The following is a 22,318-nucleotide window of genomic DNA, read 5'->3' on the forward strand; positions in this document are numbered from 1 at the left end:
GGCCCCGATTACATGGTTCTTGCAGCAAAATTTAAGCTTTAAACGTTTCTATCTCGATTATTATTTACCCTACAGAAATAGTAAAACAGGTAAAATATGTGATAGAGTAAAAACTAAAAGGTTATGTATCATTTTTTACGTATATTATGTATTTTTGGAGTTATTATCAAGAAAATATGAAAATTACGATAATTTTACAAATAACTCTGATTTTTAAAATAATATCTGTTTTTTTTTTAAATATGCATTCTAAACCGGTCAAAATTGTTGAAATAATTACTTATGCTAATGTAAAAAATTCTTGTAAGGATTACTATAAATTTTAATTTTTGTGGAAATAGCAATGTTTTATTTTTCACTTTTTCCTAAAAAATTCAAAAGGGTTCTCTTATTTTCATCATAACTTGCTTAATTTTAATACTATTAACTACTTCTGGAGCTCATTTTATAGATATTCCGAAGTACTTTGACAAGTACTTAGTTATAAAATGCATCGTTTTCCCGTTATTTTAGCTTGAATACTTAGATTTGAGTACTCGTCGAAAAAAAATACATTCAATTACCCATAACTCGCTTTGAATTAACATTAGTTTAGTTCTTTGAGTGAGAAGTGTATTCAGTTTTTTACTATCTTCAATTTTGGTAATAATAACTTTTTTCTAAAAGCTTATAGTTTTTGAGTTATACGTGAAAAACAGCTTTAAAACATGCATTTTTTTACGAAAAAATACAACTTTTGATCTTTAATCACTCAAAAAGTATTGACTTATATTAATAACTTTATATAACAAATTTTGCTTAGAATTTGTCCCTCTATCGACTTATGGTATTATCTTTTAATAAAATAATTTTCACCCCCGAGAAGGGGCGGCATCCACCCCCCAGGTTAAAAGCGCAAGTTGGCATCATGTCACCTTTGTTCCTTGTGGTATCCTCTAACTACTTAACAGTTTTCATGAAAATCGATGAAGGTTCAACGAAATCGGAGGTAAAAACCTTCAGTGACTGCACTATAAATAGTATAAAGAAATCTCGCAAGAAAATCACTTTTATTATAATACTATACCCATGTAACTTGTAAGATAGTGTACTTGCTTCATACGTATAATCATTTACTTAGTAAAAACTTAACTTTCTGAATGTTTAAATATGTCATATATGACATTTTACATCAATAAGAAGAAACTTTCGTCAAAATATATTTTTTTAATAGATGCCTATACATATTTTTAAAAGAAATAGAGGACTAATATTAATTTTTAAATGAAATTAAAATGGATACAGTTAAAGAACTCAAAGAACAAATAATAAGTAACTACGCAATTACTTCTTTTATAATTTTAACCAGCTTTTTATGTTCGTTCTATATCTTCAATACATGTAGAAAAATAAGAGTTGTAAAACCTGAAGGTAATAAATTTAAATATTTTTTTTTAAATTGAATCAGTCATTTTGAAAACAACACATGTTACAACATATAAATTTTTCAGGAAACGTAAAAATCTTTCCATTAAGGGGCTGGGAGCAAAATCTTGGTCCAATGCTATTTAAATGCATTCATTTTTTTCGATTCCTGAGAAAACTAATAATTATTTTTGGAAAATTTAAACGCAGAATGAAAGATAACATTATTACCGAGTGCCGAAAGTCCTTTAGAATAAACAAAAAGTTTCTTGTGAATGAGATCTTTGAAATTAAAAATCACACTCAGTTTTCTCTTCTTTTTCACTCCTGTAACTTATTAAAATAAACATTATAGAAGTTTTCAGGGACTTTCTACCCTCGATGTAATCTTTCATTCTGCATTTAAATTTTTCAAAAATACCTTTTAGTTTTCTCAGGTTTCGAAAAAAATTAATGCATTTAAATAGCATTGGACCAATATTTTGCGCCTACCTCCTTAATAGTTGGGTATTTCGAGGTAATACCATATTTTGCTACACATATATTTATTACATTTTATAATACTGTATACACCACACTCGCCTACAATAAAACACCACAGTACCTTGGGTGCCTCTTGACAGAACTCTATCCTTCAAGGTAAATCTGACAAAAACTTAAATCCAGAAACAACATCATCCAGAAGCTGTGTGGCACAACATGAGGAGCATTGGCTTCCACCTTGCTATCATCTGCCCTGGGCCTTGTCTTCTCAACCGCTAAATACTGCTCTTCAGTCTGGTTTAACAGCCCCACATATACACAAAGTAGATGCCCAATTGAACAATACAATGAGAATGATTGCAGGCGTTATCAAATCCACCCCCTCCCCACAATGGCTCCGAGTACTGAGCGACATTTCGCCCAAACTATGATGCATACACTCACTCACCAGTGAGTACAGAATAATTGATGGAGAGCCTGCCAATCTATCAAGATATAGACCCCAATAAAAACAGCAAAGATTGGTGGAAAATGATCAATGTAATGTTCAATGTAATGACAACATGGACTTGAGAATGGATGGAACAACAAAATGGCAGCGTATCCTGCATCACACAAAAACCACCAGGTTTTGAGTTCCCACGCAACACATGAACTATGCTGAACCAAATCAGAACCCAACACGACAGATGTGGTTACATGACAAATGGGGTAAACAACCATCCCCACTCTACTTTGTTATTTACACGAGTACAAAATTATTATAAGAGAACCTTTAATTTCGTAATTTTGTTTCAGATATGAAAATATACAATAAAGACTGTCCAATTTGCTTTAATCTACTGACAATGCCGATTAGGTCAAAATGTGGTCATGCATACTGCCTAGATTGCCTTTACACTTTTCGAAATAAAAATAGTTGGAATTATAGCTGCCCTTACTGCAGAGCGCCTTTAAAAAAATTACAGCTTATTGAGGTTTGTAACAAAAAGTATTTTTCTCCTTCAGGTTACTTGTTATACTGGGTTTGAAATTATCACTATTTTAAAATTAGTATCCAGATTTAGCCATATAATTCCCTGATTCCAGATACCTCTTCTTCTTTTTGTGTAGACATAACTCTGTCTGTTTTTCAATGTGCCTCCAGTATGTTGTCATTCCATTTTTTTCGTGGTCCAGATAACTACAGTATCAAAAGGATTGAGTTTTGGTGGGACTCTTTCTTTCCGTGTTATTGAGCCCTAGGTGACTTGGTATGATGGAGTGTCTCCCAAAAATTTTCTCTAGCTTTCTGCATGGTCTTATAGAGATGTTCATTCAGACCCAGCTTTTTTATGTTTTCTAGGAGGTTCTTTAGAATTACTGCAGTAGTAGAGACTATACTAGGTATTGTCTGGGTACTTAGTATTCTCCATTGTCTTCGTATTTGAATTTCCAGATCTCTGTACTTAGCAATCTTTTCAGTGTATTTAGAACGCAGGTTATTGTTGTTAGGTATCGCCATGGTTTCCCGCCTGGTTATTCAATTTCTACTAATCTATTAGTTTACATTGATTACATTATAAATGCGCTGGAAAACACTTTTCAGGTGGATTCCACTTATACTGACTTGTGTAAAGCATTTCACATGGTAGATGGTAGATCATTGCCTTTTATTGCATAAACTGGAATTATTTGGAGTGTCTGGCAAATTTCTTTACTGGCTACAAAACCAATCTTTGTGTGCCAAACTGAAGAGCTTTACTTCAAATGAATACTTTCCTAGCTCTGGAGTGCCCCAAGGTACCCATTTGAGATACTTCTCTTTGCAGTTTTTGTTGATGATGCTATCAGATCCTGACTGACTGTGAAGTCTCAGCATATGCAGATGACATAAAATTATTTTGGTATTATTCGACACTATTTTGATAGTTATTCTGTTACAGATAGAAATCATTATACTGTTATGGGAACAGGTGTGTTAGTAACAAATTAATGACTGATAATCGAAAATGTCAGGTGATCCAGTTTTAGCAATCTTGAGCCTATGGCTCCATGCTCTAATCAATGGGTTTTTAACCTTGTCACTATGGCTAATATTTACCTACAGCAATATTATTTCCATGTGCTGATCATATACATGTGCTGGTCTTATATAAAGTACTAATTTGCATTACTCTTGTGGACTTGTGGTCAATCATATTTAAATATACAGTGTGGGCCAAAGAAAACAGTCCACCTCGATATTTGGCAGTATTTATTAGATTTTAAGGAAATTCAGAAACAGGTTGATTTTTTGATCTAAGGGGGACACATTTTTATGGTACATACATCTGTCATTTGTCAACCCCCTCCCTTCCACTTCCCCCACCCCTCATTTTTAAATTGGGAATAGGGGTCGTGAGCTAGCTCATTTGAAAGGTTAGTCAATTCTCTATTCAGTAATATAAACATTAACATAATTATTTATACAGGGTGTCCAAGAAAAAAATATTGTAATTAAATTAATTGACACAAAAAGAAGAATGTATGTAATTTATTTGATTTAAAATACATTCTACTGCTGTTACAAAACAGAAAAAATGGTTTTTGGTAAATAAACATTGCTTTTCACTTAATTTCAATGTTCAAGATGCCACCCATATGCCTCTTGGTAGGTTGAATATTGAATTTAAGCAACAAACAATGTTTATTTATCAAATAAACATTCTTTTCTGTTTTGTGTCAGCAGTAGAATGTATTTTGAGTTAAATAAATTACATACATTCTTCTTTTTGTGTCAATTAATTTAATTCAAAATAATTTTTCTTGGACATCCTGTATAAATAATTATGTCAGTGTTAATATTACTGAATAGAAAATTGAATAACCTTTCAAATCAGCTAGCACACGACCCCTATTCCCAAGGGGTCTAACTGTGTATAATTTTACATGCATCTGATCTGCGACGGAACTGACGTCACATACTGTTTACAATTTCTGACGTGAAGTTGGTGTTGACAGGTGTTTTTGTGGTTAATAAATAATAAATATTTTATTTGGTGACATATTTTAATGTAAAATACATTGTAAAACAGGTAACATTATGTATTAAGGAAATATTAAGTCAATAATTTAATGCATTCCTGTTGGTAAATCAAGAAATTATTCCGGAAACCAATAGTCGGCCATTGTTATGTCAAGTTATTAGATACTTTTTATCAGCTACTTTGCGGTGTGTCCAGAAGGCCAAAAGTCAACAGAGAAGAAAGTTTTGATGGATTGTTGTTGGTTCCATAGACATTTACGTGTACTGTCCGTGCTTTGCTCTCGACCAGTCTCCCTAGAAACCATTGTACAACGACAGGCGGTCCTGCGTCCCTCGTGGGCAGTCAGGAGGTGGCTTTTGAGCGAAGCGTGGACAGTGAGCGTTCGAGTGGAGAAAATAGTTGCGGCTATTTTCTTGGGACGAACAGGTATAATTGTGCAATGAAGTTGGGAAACCGCAAAAAACCAAGTTCTCCTTGTTCGGGGTAGGGAAGAGGATATGTTATAGGTGGGTACGGAAGGCTAACGGAGTAGCCTCGAGGATGTTTTCGTACTCTGCCGGGAGTTCGTCAATGCATGTTTGCATTAGAGCAGACGGTAAATGAATCTTTTTGTGTTTGGGCGTTCAGCAGAGTACGTGGCCGGAAGATGAACAGGAACATTTGAGAGATTCTTGTGTGTCGGAGGGGGGGCCGTTGATTACTTTGATTGTGAAGTTCCTGTTCAGAGAATTTATTCTCTCAGTGATTTTGGGGATGTTTGAGATGTTATGGATTTCGTTTGAGGGGTATCGCCAGTGCTCATAGTTGCATCTACGCAAGATTCTACGTTCTGCCCCCAGCAACCTCTCTTGTTTTGCTCTAGCGCAAAGAGAGTAGAGGCATGATTTCTACTCCATGACGGGTCGAATAAAGGTCTTGTAAGTGTGAATGAGAGTCTTCTTGTGTGTCTTTGTTCATAGGTTCTATCCTGGGTGTTTTTATATCAATGCCTATTCCCATATAAAATGAGGGGGGGGAGGTGGAAGGGAGGGGGTTGACAAATGACAGGTGTATGTACTATTTAAAAATGAGGGGTGGGGGAAGTGGAAGGGAGGGGGTTGACAAATGACGGATGTATGTACTGTAAAAATGTGTCCCCCTTAGATCAAAAAATCAACCTGTTTCTGAATTTCCTTAAAATCTAATAAATACTGCCAAAAAGCGAGGTGGACTGTTTTCTTTGGCCCACACTGTATTGTAAATGTCATATTATAATAAAATATAAATAGTGCATTTTATCAGATTTTTATAAATTACTTACCTATATAATTTAAAATTTATTAATAATACACACATTGGTTATTAAAAATGATTAATTTTTAGAATGAAGATAATAAATATTCAGATTTGACAAAGGAAATGGTGAAAAGAAAACTAAAACTAATATCTGAAAACACAGTATAACGGATTAATTAAACATAGGAAGATATTCTTATATATTATTATAATTTTTATTATAGTGCAGAGAATGAAATAAATATTAACCTATAAATTACTATTTATTTGTCTTGAATCATAAATAAATATATGAAACATATCACATAATAAGCAACAAAGTGAATAAAAAAATATGTACCTCAAAGTGAAGAACATGTCTTAACATGTTCACTACCAAAGGGGTACTTAAGTGTCGTCCTCATAGACCATAGCTATTAGCTATTTAAATTGCTGGTATCCGCAGTGCAATCCTCGGTTCACAAGCGAGATACTGGTCTATGCGAAAAATCAATGTGACTCATATATGAGTCACTTAGTACGGAATGTGTTAAAGTGATATTTTTAAAGTGAGTACTTCATAAAATAGTAGATACATTACAAATTAATAATAAATGCTAATTTTTAAATGTTTTGATACTTACAGCTGCATCTCCTCCTACATTGACTTGTCTAATTCTCTTATCAGAACGAACATCAGGTCTCATACGAATTGGGGTGCCTCTAATACCTGATCTTGGTGTCCTAATTGATCCCAAAGAACTTGGAGTTCCATAGTTGAGTGGGGAGCTTAGATCTATTTCACTCATTGCCAGCCCTATTTAAATGTAATATAGTAGTATTATTGGTTTTAAAAATACTTTATTTAAATTTATTCCAAGATAATGTAGAACCGATATAGGAATAGACATGAACATACTGTGCATGCTAGCAAATTTTAAATTAGCATAGAGAGAGCTCAGTTGATTGACAATTGACAACCACAACATTGTTTATGTAGATAGTTTTACTATAAGGTCGATTTGTGACGTTGACAAGTTTGGTGTAAAATCTCAATTCTTAATAACCCACCCTGGGTTGTAGTGCTATGAGAAGAAAAAGAAAAAGAAGGATAAGATGCACACAAAATCTTCAAAAATAAAATTACAGACAGTTGAACAAGGTCTGTTACGTCAGCAAATTATTAATTTTCAAATAACTGAAAAACAAAGGAGAACAAAAAGAATTTGAACATAAAGGAGGCAAAGAAATTTTATGTGTTTGGAAACTGGGAATCTGGTGTTTTGTTGGAAAAAAACAGAAATTAATTGACAATTTTGTAATTTACGTAATTTTGTAGTTTACAGTAATTAAGATAGATTAAATAATTTATTTATTTATTCACGGGCAAGCCCTATTCCGATATAAATTTAGAAACGAAAAAAGATTTATTGTGTTTAGGGAGCGTTGAACACGATTTCTGACCCCCTCCCCCTACATAAGGCACTGTAATGGGCGTTTAACTATTGCGTAACGCAATTTTTGAAGATTTTTGAACGCTCCCTTACTGATGAAACATATTTACTTTCAAGCCATAAGAGGGGCTTAAAAACCCCTCTCTGAGGGCCATTTAATCATGGAGGGTGTAGGAAACAAAGCAGCTTTTGTCAGTATATATTATGTGAGATGGAAGTCCCAAACAAAATCAGGTAATTACTATGATGATATGAATTTTGTGTCTGTATGCCTTTATAAAATTATATAAACCAAAATATGTTAAACTAGCTGTTGGTTCCATTATTAGAAATAACAGATGTGACATATTAAGGCTCTCACCATAACATTCACATTTAAATCCTATAGAGTGTATAGTGTATATTAATGTGATATACTAGTTTGTATTAACACATTGTGTGTGGATGTCTGATCCTAGACAATACTCTGAACGGACATAAAAAAACCCATACTAAAAATGTGCATGATCAATGACATACATGCAGGCTATCCGCACATTGTTGAATACATCATGTGGCTCACATGTATGTCATTCACACAGAATGTGTTAATATAATCACTAATGGGAAAAGAGTCACAAAATAAAAGGAGTATTATTTTTTACATTTTTCATATAGTTTTAGATTTTTACAGAACATGTAAATCGCCAAAATGAAGCGAAAAATATCCTACCTCCAGACCCAACTTAGAGAGACTTGAATGTTCATGCTACTAGTGAAGGTTGCTGTATGGGTTTCAGAGCATGTACGATTATAGATTACAGGATCTGAAACCTAACTGTCAGGTGTCATGGCGATTAACGTGTTAAAATGTATATTTCTACTATTATGGAAGATGTTCAAAATCGGTTTTTATTTCAGTCAAATTAGGAATATCGCGCCATAGCTGTGCATAATATATACGCAGGGGTGGCCAAACTGTGGCTCGCGAGCCACATGTGGCTCTTTGAAGGATTATTTGTGGCTCTCAATAAATGTCCCTGAATTACTTTTAATTTTTGTTGGAATCAGGACTCAGGAATCAACGTTGCTATTCAATTCGGCCTTAGAATATGTAATAAGTAAAATGTCATCTAAGCTGACAGGAGGCTTCGCGAATCGAGGACCAAATCTATTGTTGGCCTTTGCAGATAATCTAGGTGCAGTCGCTCATTCTACAAGAGATGCGAGAGAGGTGATTTTACAAATCAAGGAAGAAGCAGGTAGTCTGGGACTAAGAATAAATAAAGAGAAAACGAAATACATGCTAGTAACCCAAAATCCAAGACCAAGAGTTAGACAGGACTGCAGGACATAACTATTAATGACCACAACTTCGAAGTAGAAAACGATTTTAAATATCTAGGGGCGGTAATCACACATGACAACCACATATAAATAGAGGTCTCAGCAAGGATAGCTACGTGGAATCGAGAATTATACTCCCTATCATCATTATTAAGATCTAAGCTGCTGAAATGACAATCTAAATTCAGATTGTGCATGTCAATTATTCGCTCATTTATTACATAAATATGGAAGTGAAACATGGCCTCTACATCAGCGAGAAATAAATATGTTGCTGGTTTTTGAAAGAAGAGTTATCAGAATGATAATTGGCCTTCAAAAAAATGAATTGACAGGAGAGTGGTAGTGCACAGTTGAATTGGTAACTGTGTATGGTACTGAAAACATCGTCAGACATATAAAAGCCAACCGGATAACATGTGCAGGTCATGTGGTAAAATCAGAGGAAAGGAAGAACAGTGTTTTTTGATAAACCAAACAGTAGATCAGTAGACCGTCCCAGACAAAGATGGAAGGATGATGAAGAATCGAAGCATCCTAAAATAGTTTTTCCTAAAATATAATCCTAAAATAGTAAGTAGTAATTCTGCTTGCAGAATTATTTCCATATTTGAAACAACGATGTAAACCCTTTTATTTCACCTTAAAATTCGTGAAATCCCATCACTGAGATAAAAATTTAATACCATTTTTACACTTTTTATTGTTTAATTGCGGCTCGCGAAAAATTATAATTTTGAAAAATGGCTCGGACTATCAAGGAGCTTGGCCACCCCTAATATATAGACTAGAAATTCTATGTGATCATTAGATTAAATCTAAGGCTCCTAAATGGTGAGGAATTTAAATAGTAGTTATACGAGGTTAAATATAAATACTATACCTGTACCAGGACTTGTGGGCGCTAAACTATGTGCAGGAGATGACGGAATCTCGCTTTGAGCATCAATGTCATTTCTAGGGGCTCCAAAACGCATTGGTGTATCGACAGTTGAAATACTTTTAGCTGGAGTGTTACGTCCTCTCCTTGGTGTTCTAACTGATGATGTAGTACTTTTAGCAGGGGAAGGTTCCTCCCTTCTGGGTGTAGCGTTGCCTCTACGTGATGGTGTCTGGGATCCATCGGTGGTTCGTGATTCTTCCCTTCTGGGTGTAGCGTTACCTCTACGGGATGGAGTATTAGATTCCCCGTTTCTTGTCGGAGTTTGAGATCCTCCTGGGTTTCTAGCTGAACGTCTTGGTGTTCTTGAACCATCTTGAGAAGGTGCAGGGGAAGGCATTCTGAATAACTATTATTCTATAAATATTCAATGCACGCACTTATTAGTAGGTACAAAAATTAAATTGTATTACCTTCTTAACAAGAATGTTAAACGAAGTAATAGAAAATAAAATTAGAATTTATATTATAAATTATAATCAAAATTTCTGTAAAACGTAAACTAAAAGCGCGGGAAAGAGTGCTGTCAAGTGTCAAGTCAATTTTGTCATTGTCAAATTTCATTTAACTTTTGATGTGAAGCTAGCAATAATTGGGTAAACTTTGGGGTTTATGGCAAGCCATGGTCGTAGGATGAAAAAGACGGCCATGGGTAAGCTAAAATCTTTAGAATTTAAAATCTGAGTTTAAAAAACAGATGTTTAAAACAGGAAACAGCGAAAAAGTTTACGATAATAATAAATAGTTTACTACACCGTAGATATAATAATAATAATTAAAGTCATTTAACACGTTGACGGACAGAACGTCTATAGACGTCTTAATTTCCATTGATGTAATTGGATGTGACACAACGTCGATAGACGTTGCATTTTTCCCTATTCTACTTTGCAAACTACAACACTTGATTATACATTTGACGCACTGTTCGTCAAAGTGTTAATAAAACTCTGTGATTTATCATTTATTTATATGTCATTAGTACCTACAAACAAACCAAGGTCATAAATTTATCATGCAGTGATGAGCTCGTTAATAACCGACAAAATAAAGAAATAGATGGAAAACATACTACGTTGTGAACTAAATAGAGATGAAACTAGTAGAGATGGAAAATTATCATCAGTAGAAACCAATAAATTTATATTTTTTCTTTTATTTTTTATAATTCTTCACCCATATTAGTTTCACCTCTCTTTATTTCACAACGTGTGTATGTTTTCCGTCTTTTGCGTTATTTTGCCGGTTATTAGCGTATTGTTGAAAATTTAATAGAAATTTGTGGCGTCAGATCTTTGTGAGAAGTATGCAACTATTAAGGCTATGGGTACATAATTCGCAAATATTTTACATGTATCCCTACTTTTTCTGTCTTTACACGGCAAATTACGTGTAGTAAAATTCACACTGGTATGGATATGTAAACATTACTAGAATGTCATTCTACTTGAAAATGTCATCATTAATTTAAAGAGATGGCTTTTGAATGTTCTTGGATAACTGTTATTTTTATAATTGCAAATTATTAATTCAGTTAATAATAAATGTGATAATTTTTTCACTAACTATGTATTCAGTGATTGTAATAATTTATTTGTACAACAAAAACTAATACTCAATCGAGAAAAGAGGAAAAGTGTTAAAGTGATTTTTCAATAATATATTGTTATGGAACGCTTACAATTTTGAACATCTTTAACAACAAAATACTTGGATCACAGAATATATTATCCTCATGTATTCTCTGCTTGGATCTTCCACAAATAATACACAATAAATACCTTTTTATTAAGTTCACGTCTTAAATCAATTATTTATCAAATACACTATATATCAATAATATTTAATCAATAACTTAAAATATTCCCGATGCAATGTCAAATATTTAAAATTGTCACTGATTGTCAGTGTCTGACTGACAATATATGCTGACAATATTATATTCGGCTGAGTGCGTTGTAAGACAAAGATAGATTTGGAAAATATTACCACGGCATTTAGTTCATTTTTCGAATCCTACCAGGGTCAGAAATTTTTCATTTATTATAAATTAGTGAATGAAAAATTGTTTCTGTCCTTGTGGGATCGGTACTCACCGGAGGGACCGCAGACGTTCGGAAACAATTAGCGTCTCTTTGCAAAGACAATGACGTCGACTTTGCAAAGTAACAAGACACTTACTCAACACACACACTACACATAGGCCGTTCCAAGATGCTGTCAAAATTAAAACAATATGGCTACCGGAAGGCAAACATTGAATATTATTCTATCAGGTTCTTATGGTTTTAGATCATTTTAGTTGTTGTACAAAGATTAATTTAACATTTGCTCTGGAAGTATTAATTTAGAAAGATAATATGCCTCATTGATGTTGTGTTTTGAAGTGTGAAATGCAAAGTAATCGTGATAAAGTTAGCTTTTACCACTTACCATCAGTGCTACATTCTAAGCACAAAACTGAACCAATTTAACTAAATAAGTTATAGTTATCATCTGAGAGGCAACAACAATGGTAAAATGCAATAAAATATTAAGATTTTACTAGCAAAATGGAAATTCCCCTGTAATCATCTTATATCTGGTAAGTTACAACATTTGAACATTAACCATTTTTGAAGATGTTGACAGTCTAATCTTGTAGGAAAACCAGCCGACTTAACTGATAATAACAATCCAGATTGGGTTCCTTCAATAAATATGGGGTATATAAACACAATGAAATGAGTTCCCCAAAATCTAAAATGGGAATTAAGGTACCAAAGGAGAATTAAAAGAAAAGGGTACCTACAAGAAAAAATTGCTTTTTTATTCCTCTTGAAATTGTTTATAAGACACTGGACTGTCTTATATTCTACAAATACTAGGTAGGTCTATGATTTTACACATTTTTCATTAATGATACATTACTGTTACTTTAGTAGATTTAGAAACAGTGGATAGTTAGTGGTAGATAGCAGTTATTTGGTATAAAAGCTAGTTTAGTAGAAGACAAGATTTTGCCAAATAGTCAAACATATATTACAATGGAAAAATTAACAAATACATTTTATGTCATTAACATTAACACAGCATTTTAAATATCAGCTTAAGAAATTAGCTTTATCTTGTGAAAGTATAGGAAATGATGATGCCAAAACTAAAAATTATACTGGTTTAGCAAATTACAATGTTTTTAAAATAGCTTTAAAGTATATTACACCATTTATCAAATACCATCAAAATACTGTTTTGTCACCAAGTGATCAAGTATTGCTTACTTTAGCTAAACTAAGCTTAAACTTAGATTATAAAGATTTGGGATATAGGTTTAGTATTTCACCCTACCCGGTATCAACTTATTTCAAAAATACTTTGTATATAATGTGTCTTAGGTTAAAAAAATTTGTGTTCTGGCCTGATAGAGATATTTTAAAGAAAACTATGCAAAATTCACTTAAAGAATCTTTTCATGGAAATACTACAGGTATAATTGACTTTGGACGAATGTTGGTATGAAACGAATTATTTATTGTTCTGAAGCTAGTTATTTGAGGCATTTTTGTAATTAACTATTCTAATTGGGAAATAAGCCACAATTTAACTTAAAAAATAATTTTATTAATCTTTCGACTTCCAAATCAGACGTCATTGTCAAAATACAAAATATTATTATTTATGCATATTATTATTGTAAATATTTCTTCTGATTGTTAATTGTAAAGGATAGAAAAATTACCATTTATTTTATTTTTTTTAGAATCAGCTGAGAGAAGTGGTCTACAAAAACCCAGGAAGGAAACGGAATATGTGGCTACGAAAGGCAAAAGAAAGGTTTACAAAGCAAATGTGACACATTTTTTTGAAATATTTAGGAATATCAGTAAATTGCATTAAAAAAATGTATGAAAAGATTTTGTTCAATAAAAATGTTTATATTTATCAAGGATGTATTAATTGGTATGGCCAGATATCGTCAGTGATGTAATAATACATCCTATCTGTTTTTTCATGAGTTTCGTAAGAGAGACTAAAAACTTGTCTTAGGGTCACCTCCTGTTTTCATATGATATTTTTTGACTTGTTTTGTAGTAAATTAAACTATCTATGAACTACAAAACAAGTCAAAACTTACATATGAACACAGGAGGTGACCTTAAAACATGTTTTTCCATCTCTCCTACAAAACTCATGAAAAAACAGATAGGAGGTATTGTCACATCAGCAAGGATGTACAGTGATGAGTGCCCTAATAACCGGCAAAATAGCACAAAAGACGGGCAACATATTTAGTTGTGAGATAAAAAGAAATGAAACGAGCTGGGAAATTTAGCGAAATTAACCTTTAAATTTTATTTTATATTAATTGTTTCCCACCTTTACACATATCAGAGGAGTATGTCAACTAAAACTGTCACTGTGACAGTGGTAGTTTCCAAACTCGTCTGATACGTCTGAAGGTGGTACACAATCAATACAATCTAAATGTATAAGTTAATATCGCTAAATTTCCCAGCTCGACTAGTTTCATTTCTTTTTATCTCACTACTTAATACGTTTTCCATCTTTTGTGCTATTTTGCAGGTTATTAGAGTGCTCATCACTGTATTTCTGGTCTCACATATATGGAATATTTTGGTGTTATTAGCACCGCACTCCACTTGCGATTTGTAATCAGGAAGATTGAACACATTGTTTCAAATACAAGTCAATCCATTTGTAACTAAATAATCATGGATTGACTTCTATTTGAAAGAATGTGTTCAATCTTCACGACTACAAATCGCAAGTGGAGTCCGGCGCTTAGAGCTACTTCCTCTTCGGTATTATGTATTATACTACAGAAATTAGGAACTTTCCTTCTAAATATATGTATGCATCTTGGCCATCAAACACTTTTTTAAGGGGTTATATAGGTCTTATGGGTAAAAAAAGTGACTTTTTAAAAAAATTATATCTCGAAAACTAAAATTTATTTTTATTTATAATTGGAACATGTAAAAGTATAGTACTTAAGGTAGTCTCAAAAAAAGTTTCAGCCAAAAATATTCATTTTTGTAGAGTTTAAGTTTTTTTGCGGTGGGCAGCATAACTAAGTCCAGTCTCATTTGAAATCAAAAAGTTTCTTGTAGTTTATACCTCTGGCTAGTAAATGAACGAAGGAATTAAAAAAAATTAAATTTGAAGATTTTACATAAGTTTAAACACATTTTTGACCCCAATTTTTCTCATTTTTAAAGTAGTTTTTTTTGATAAAACAAAAATGACCTCATCTAATAAAAAAATCTTTGTTCATTCACTAACCAGAGGTATAAACTACAAGAAATTTCAGATGAGACTGGACTTGTTATGCTACTCACCGCAAAAAAGGGCTGTTGTCGAAAAATTGCAGTCAACTCTACAAAAATGAATATATTTGGCTGAAATTTTTTTGAGTGTACTATACTTTTACATGTTCCAATTATAAATAAAAATAATTTTTAGTTTCCAAGATATAATTTTTTTAAAAAGTCACTTTTTTACCCGCATGACCTATGTAACCCCTTAATAACTGCCTTTCCATGCTGTAGCAAACTTAACAAATTGTTGATTTCAAATTGTAACAGTTAAGTTTTGCAAAGTATGCTGCCCTCTTGTATCTTCTGTGTTATCTTCATCATACAATTACTTCATCTAAAAACTTTCTGCGATATATTCATTTTGTTGCTAAAATTATTTCCTGATCCATGGGTTGAATAAGCGATGTATTTTTTGGCAAAAACATACAACTAAAGTTGCCATGTTTTGATCATAGAATATTTTCAGAGGGATGAGCAGGAGCGTTGTCTAAAATCAAAAAACATTTCACCTCTTCCGGCAGATTCTCAGTTTCTTCTCTTGAAATTTTTTCACTGCAGGTACAGTCGGAGAAATGAAAGAGTACCCATGAACGATCACATATTATTAACATAATTAATCTATCTCTATCGTTTGTTATTTATAGAAAAAGAACAGCAAATACAAAATATGTGATTGTACCTGTTTGACGTGACCGTTCATGGGTATTCTTTCATTTTTCCGACTGTACAAATTCTTTAAAAGGTCAATTTTTTAAGATATCTGGGGTGAACCACTATGATGAAATTATTTATTTTTATAGCTCCACAATTATATACAAATCCTACCTCAAAATATTTGTAAGAATTTAAACTCTTGAATGCCTTCATTTGTTGACCTGTGTAAAAACTATTACTAAGCTCCAAATACAAAAAAAACTATGTCCATGTAAGTAACTATATTTGTCGATGTTGTCACCCTTGAAAAACTTTTTCTACTGTAGGTTAACTCATACCCCTTGAGGGAAAATGGATCTATATACCAAAAGCTTTTGAAAATATTTACTTATGTTTATTTATTCACTGCTTACAACTAAATACAGTCGTTAAAGTACTTCTACAGCTAGAAGCTACAGAAGTCAACAGCAAAATGTTCGGAAAATACAACTATAAAAAACTATTATACAACGATTAAACTATTATATAAAAACAATTATATAAACCACTATTTTATGACAACAATAACTATTTTATAAAAAAACTATTAAACGTAAAAAACTTAAGAAACTCAATGCGGTACAAATATAAATAATTTCAATGTTTGCCTTCCAGCTTTCAATTAGTGTCATAAACGTCAAAGTCTTGAAATGGCCTATTACTCCCCTGACTTAGTGATAAGTTATACAATTACGTGGCTAAAGGTTCTAGTTCTAAACCAAAGCCAGAATCAGAGAAAAAAAAAATTTAGTTCATTTTTTTCAAATCCTGAAAAAACCAATAAATATTTTTGAAAAATTTAAACGCAGAATGAAAGACTAAATTATTCTCAAGGGCCGAAAGTCCCTTAAAATAAATAAAAAGTTTATTTTGAATGAGATATTTGAAATAAAAATCACACTAAACTTTCGCTTAGTTTTTCACCCCTGTAACTTATTAAAATAAACATTATAGAAGTTCTCAGGGACTTTCGGCCCTCGCTAATAACGTAATAGTTTATTCTGCGTTTAAATTTTTCAAAAATATTTATTAGTTTTCTCAGGATTCGAAAAAAATGAATCCCCATTTGAATAGCATTGCAGCCGAAAATACGTACCGATCCTCTTAAGTAGTACTGCGAGTAGAAGTAGAACATATAAGTAGCAGGTACCATGATACTATAAATAACAAGATAGTATCTTCCCGTAGCGCAAATACGTCCAAGTTCGCGCATCGCATCACGTAACTGGAGACCGGAATTTGAATTCGTGAGGTGCCGCTGTCGGAAAATTGTTAATACAATTTTTTTAAACAAATTCAAAAAATCTATTTTCCACTTCGTATAATTTTTTTAGATTCTTTGGGTCATTATAAGCCAAAAGGTCTCCTGTAATTTTTCTCTAAAATTGACTGTTGTTGAGTTATACTCGATTTAAAATTTGAAAAACGCGAAAATAGTCATTTTCATGGCTTAAGAACTCGGTTACAAATTATTATTAGGAAAGTCAAAAGTGATTGAATCAAAGTTGAAAGCCCCCCTACAGGATCCTGAAGAAATTTTGTCATTATTTTATTACTGAGCTGTACTGAGCGCTAAGTGAGGCGGCCGTCAATATAAGTGCAAGTGAGATGCACCATTAGATGGCCGGAATTTCGCACTAAGTATTGACGGCCGCCTGTATGCAGTTAGCGCTCATTGTTAATAATTAAAAATAACAGCTTAGTAATAAAATAATGACAAAAAATTTCTTCGGGATCTTGTAGGGTGGACTTTAAACTTTAATTTGGTCACTTTCTAACTTTCATAGTAATAATTTTTAACTGAGTTATTAAGCCTTGAAAATGGTGATTTTCGCGTTTTTCAAATATTAAATCGCGTATAACTCGACAAAAATAAATTTTAGAGAAAAATCTAGAATCTAGAGAAACAAAGAGACCTTCTTTGCTTATAATGACCCAAAAAATCCAAGAAAATTGAACGAATTGAAAAAATTAATTTTTTTGAATCTGTTTAAAAAAATTGTTTAAACAATTTTCTGACCGCGGCACCTCCCGGCACTCTGTGGATTTGTTATAAGGAACTCTTTTTTAGTAAGTTTGTGCAAAAAAATCGAATCGGAATAATTTGCCTAACGGGGGCGACCATACAACCTGGTCTATACAACCGCGAGCAATTCAAACTAATCGGAAATCATTCGGACATTACGAACTTGGGTCTTCAGCTACGTCACGACTCCCTTCTCTTCGAGATGCGCCATATATTATCTTGTTATTTATAGTATCATGGCAGGTACTGTTGTTTAAGACGGTATTACATTATGCAATTTTCATGCTAGGCAAGACAGATTATTCAACTAATGCCCAGTGCCCACGCGCTATTTTCATGCAATTTCTGTGCTAGACGAAAAATTACGTGTTCTATTTTTCGTGCTATTTTGATGCAAGTGTTGTCAAAATTCACGTTGTCAATATAAAAAAAATATAGTTTATTAGAATAAAACTATATTGTGTAGTTTAAACCTTATTGTGTAAGTTTAAATATTATATTGGATGTAATAATTCGTCATTTATATTTGAATACTTATATTTAATACTGGACTGAAACTCCAATTGAAATATCTAAAATTAATGTTTTGATATAATTCTCCTTTTGGCAACAATTAAAGTGATATCTAAACTTGTACAGAAATGGCTCTGATGTAAACAGATCAGGCCTGGATCAGGCTAGGCAAGAGATATGCCATGCAAGACAGACTTGCATAGCATGAGACTTGCATTCATAGCCAGATGTATGTATTATAGGTCTTTCCTGTGGTTTTATACTTTAAAACCAAAATTAACAAAAAAGTTTAAACAAATAGACAATTGATTTATTTTGATATAAACTATCATTTCATTGTTTAAAATATTTTAAAATACTTTAGATATTTTGAAAATAGTGTCCAACCTAGAAGTCGAAGCGTGGACACTTTTATATAATAATTTATAGTTTATTTCCAAAAAGATATTTGAAAGAATTGACAGGTTACAAAAAAAACTTCCAGAATAAATTCCATTTGTCCCTTTTATTTTCTGCCTACGCCTATGGTATGTAGATCAAACGTTACTAACTTCAGAACGTTTTGTTGTTATCATGAATTTGATTTTTGACAATTTTGACACGAACACTGGAAGTGGGATTGGGTCCAAATGTTTTTACTGCTTAATTTTTATAATTAGAACATATTTATTTATTGTGTTTACAAATTTTAAATCAATTAATCATTCTTAAAAATAATTATATAAGATGGCAGCTCAAGTAGAAAACCAAGATTCAGAATTATTGGATATGGAGAAATACTATGAAAATTATATACTTATTGATATTGGTGCTAATTTAACTAATAAAAAGTATGGTAGAGATTTAGATTCTGTTGTACAAAGGGCTAAAGATTCGGGTAAGTGTTAACATCAGTTTACACATAAAAGCTTAATATTGTTTTATAAATTACAAAAATTACAATCATTTATGACCAATTTTTCAGAATCTACCAATTGAACTAAATTAATCAATCAACCCAATTAAAACAGACAGTTTCTTGAATTAACAATTCGTTGTATGTTCTTATCATTAGTATATTATCAGGATCTCTTAGCAACAAAGAGAAACTTTTAATTTAACTACTTGACTTGGGAGATTTATTAATTTGTTTTTTATGATACTGTGCCCTTAAAAACCCTGCCTGATGGCAAACTTCGAATCCTCTTGAACTAGTTTTTGGGAATACAGTAGAACACCGATTATCTGAGTGTGGATTATCTGGGCTGTGGATTATCCGTGCTGTGACTTTCCATTTCTCAAATTGCATTTTTAAATCTTTATCTAAATAGCGTTACCATAAATTATTCAACGGAGACTCTATATGTTGTGAAGGAGACTCATAATTCAATATCAATAGCAACAGTGCTATTGGTACTTAGGTAGGGATAGGTTTTTAGGGATAGGTATTTTATATAATTTGCTATTGAATAAACTTAAAAACGACCTGCTAGTTTTCACAATCATAAACTTATCAGGATGATACGTTCCACAATTAAAATTACGTTTCACAATTAAAACTTCCCCTGTTTCCATACCTACATCAAATTTTGTCCGACTAGACACCGTTAAACTATTCACATATTTACAGCTTGCTATTAATAAACTTTTTTTGGTACGCGGGATCCAGGCCTAATATTTTTTGAGATCAATACAGCCTGAATATTTTTTTTCATTTTTTTACGTTTGATGTGTTTAAAAAATAAGCCTTAGACCAATTTTAGCCCTCCTCCCAACCTGTCCAATAAATCATCATTTTTTCGTTTTAATTTTTTTTCTCAGTATATCTGTTGCTCAGTTTGTCCTCAAGTAAACTACATTTTAACAAAATAAATTCAAATTTTTGCAATATTTTTATATAAAGTAAAGATTTTTATATAAAGTAAATATTTTTATATAAAGTAAAGATGTCATTGTGATATCTTCTGGGTAGGATACAAAAAATTGGACCTGCAGCCCCCTCCGAAAAAAAGTTATAGGTTTTAAAAAAGTTAAAAAAAAATTTGAGGTTATGTACACTCGACCTATGGGTCCATAAAAAATGGACATGTTTTGTAAAAGCCTCAGCTACAAGTGTGAATTTTTTGAAATTTTTAAATCAATTGCAACCCAACTAAAAAAAAATAAATCTAAAAATCTACGTTTTTGGCTGTGGGGGAAGGGTAAGGGGGGTGGCGAGCTAAAAATCCGCGTTATCTCAGTTTTTAGTTGCATAGAACGTAAAAAAATTAATATAATTGAATTCTGGAAGTGATGGCATTTGGCCTATCTTAACGGGGGGTACCCTTTGAATGAAATTTTTAAGCACGGAATGGGGAGCATCCAATGATGCTCCGTCTTATAGGTTTATTTCACTGTTGTTTTAAATCTTGTGGCCACGTTCGCTGGAGTCTTCTTATTATTGGTCCATTCTGGTAGAGATGTTCAATCAGTTCGTTGTCATGGTTTCTTGTTCGACTTTCATGTTTGGTCGCTGCCAGCTCTATTTCATCTCTTACAAAGGGAATACTCAGGTGCTCAGATCATTGTGAATTGTGTGACTTTCGATTGATATCGCTGTATGGTTGTGATCTCTGTTACTTTCGCGCATCCTCAGAGATGGATACCGTACATCCAAATTGGTTTTAATATGATTTTGTATAGGAGTAATTTTCTATTTAATGACAATTTAGATGTCCTACCAAGGAGCCAGTACATTTTTCTGAACTTAAGATGCAACTGTCTGCGTTTCATTTGGATGTGTTTATTCCATGTTAGCCTTTGGTCGAATGCATCAAAGGTATTTCACTTCTGTGCTAACGGGGATGTGTGTATTGATAAGTGTGAGTGGAGGACAGATTTCCCGGCGGGTGATAAGTGTTACTTGTACTGACTTTCTTTCATTGATTTTAATTCTCCATTGATTGTACCATTCTGCGAGTAGGTTTAGGTGGGTTTGGAGAGGAGAAGAGGCATCTACTGGATTCTCACTAGTTGATAATACAGCTACGTCATTTGCAAATGATTCAATTATTGTAGTATTGTGTGTTATTCGTACATCCGCTGTGAAAATCAGGAAAAGTAGTGGACCCAAAACGCTGCCTTGTGAGACCCCCGATTCGATGGTACAAATGGTGGATTCTGCCCTACCATGTGTAACGTAGAAGCTTCTATTGGATAGATATAATCTGAGTAAAAGGTATATAGTCCAAGTAATGAAGTTTAAAATAGGACAAAACCTCGCAATTTTTACAGAATGGATCGATTTGTTTGAAAATTTGAGAATAAGTAGTGAATAGTTCAAGGATCAAAATCTATATCATGCCAAAAGGCGCTTTTACCATGGCGGTGGTTGCCACCCTATCTCGGGGGTGAAAATTTTTATTATATTTTGACCGCAAGAGTTGATAAAAACATTCATTATAAACAAAAAACGTTCTATATATTTTTTTTATAAAATTGATATTTTATGTGTTAGTTTTATATCGAGAAAATCATTTGTTTTTAATCAGTTTTCTGCTAATAACTCAAAAAGTTTTCGTTTTATCAAAACAACTTTATCTAACAAAAATGTACCTTTTGAAAAAATAAACAAAACCGTTTTTTTATTTTCTTTAAGACCAATAGTAATCGAGCTATACTTTATTATATGTTGGCTCTTCTTCGTCAAATGCTAAATATTGTAGATTCAAAGTCAAAAGACGGGAAAACTATGCATTTTTCGAGGATAACTTGTTAAAACTAATTTAAAGTATTTAAAAATATGTATCTCCAGAAATAAAAACAAAATCTCTAGCTAAAAAAATTAAGTGACTTATAATGAAAAGAATGTCAGTCCTTATTTTTTTAAGCAAAAAATTTATCGTAAACAACCCCCTAATCACCACGTTAATTAAAATTTG

General features: G+C 32.5%; 3 protein-coding genes across 8 annotated transcripts in view; 2 read left to right on the plus strand and 1 right to left on the minus strand.

The window, feature by feature from the left end:
* Nucleotides 1–10,399, minus strand: part of LOC114327930 (DNA replication licensing factor MCM4) — a 71,319-nt gene extending 60,920 nt beyond the window's left edge. For 3 of the 4 annotated variants that reach the window (XM_050648052.1, XM_050648051.1, XM_050648050.1), the window contains exons 1-2: nt 9,813–10,399; nt 6,794–6,966 (exon numbers count right to left, since the gene is read on the minus strand). In XM_050648052.1, coding sequence (XP_050504009.1) covers nt 6,794–6,966; nt 9,813–10,209 — 570 coding nt within the window. In that variant the 5' untranslated portion in view covers nt 10,210–10,399. The remainder of the gene's footprint in view (nt 1–6,793; nt 6,967–9,812) is intronic. The other variant, XM_050648053.1, reaches the window with a different exon arrangement.
* LOC114327931 (E3 ubiquitin-protein ligase RNF125-like) lies at nt 1,164–6,429 on the plus strand. 2 transcript variants are annotated; one of them, XM_028276649.2, is made up of 3 exons: nt 1,164–1,311; nt 2,686–2,864; nt 6,258–6,429. In XM_028276649.2, exons 1-3 carry the CDS (start codon nt 1,275–1,277, stop codon nt 6,336–6,338), a joined length of 297 nt encoding a protein of 98 aa, XP_028132450.1. In that variant the 5' UTR covers nt 1,164–1,274; the 3' UTR covers nt 6,339–6,429. The 2 variants fall into 2 exon arrangements, with proteins under 2 accessions (XP_028132450.1, XP_028132449.1); XM_028276648.2 differs by having other exon boundaries at nt 1,179–1,410.
* Nucleotides 10,400–19,018: 8,619 nt separating the features above from the next.
* Nucleotides 19,019–22,318, plus strand: part of LOC114327929 (3'-5' ssDNA/RNA exonuclease TatD) — a 70,337-nt gene continuing 67,037 nt past the window's right edge. For both annotated transcript variants that reach the window (XM_050648083.1, XM_028276644.2), the window contains exon 1: nt 19,019–19,296. In XM_050648083.1, the coding sequence (XP_050504040.1) occupies nt 19,146–19,296 (151 nt within the window). In that variant the 5' untranslated portion in view covers nt 19,019–19,145. The remainder of the gene's footprint in view (nt 19,297–22,318) is intronic.

This window comes from Diabrotica virgifera, chromosome 4 (genome assembly GCF_917563875.1).
Source record: "Diabrotica virgifera virgifera chromosome 4, PGI_DIABVI_V3a".
Taxonomy (NCBI): domain Eukaryota; kingdom Metazoa; phylum Arthropoda; class Insecta; order Coleoptera; family Chrysomelidae; genus Diabrotica; species Diabrotica virgifera.

What these genes read in the sequence shown, in the direction of transcription:
- LOC114327931 (XM_028276648.2), top strand. Translation starts at nt 1,275, where the DNA reads ATGGATACAGTTAAAGAACTCAAAGAACAAATAATAAGTAACTACGCA. An exon ending in AAGAGTTGTAAAACCTGAAG is followed by an intron (nt 1,411 to 2,685) that starts GTAATAAATTTA and finishes ATTTTGTTTCAG; the next exon opens with ATATGAAAATATACAATAAA. An exon ending in AAAAATTACAGCTTATTGAG is followed by an intron (nt 2,865 to 6,257) that starts GTTTGTAACAAA and finishes ATTAATTTTTAG; the next exon opens with AATGAAGATAATAAATATTC.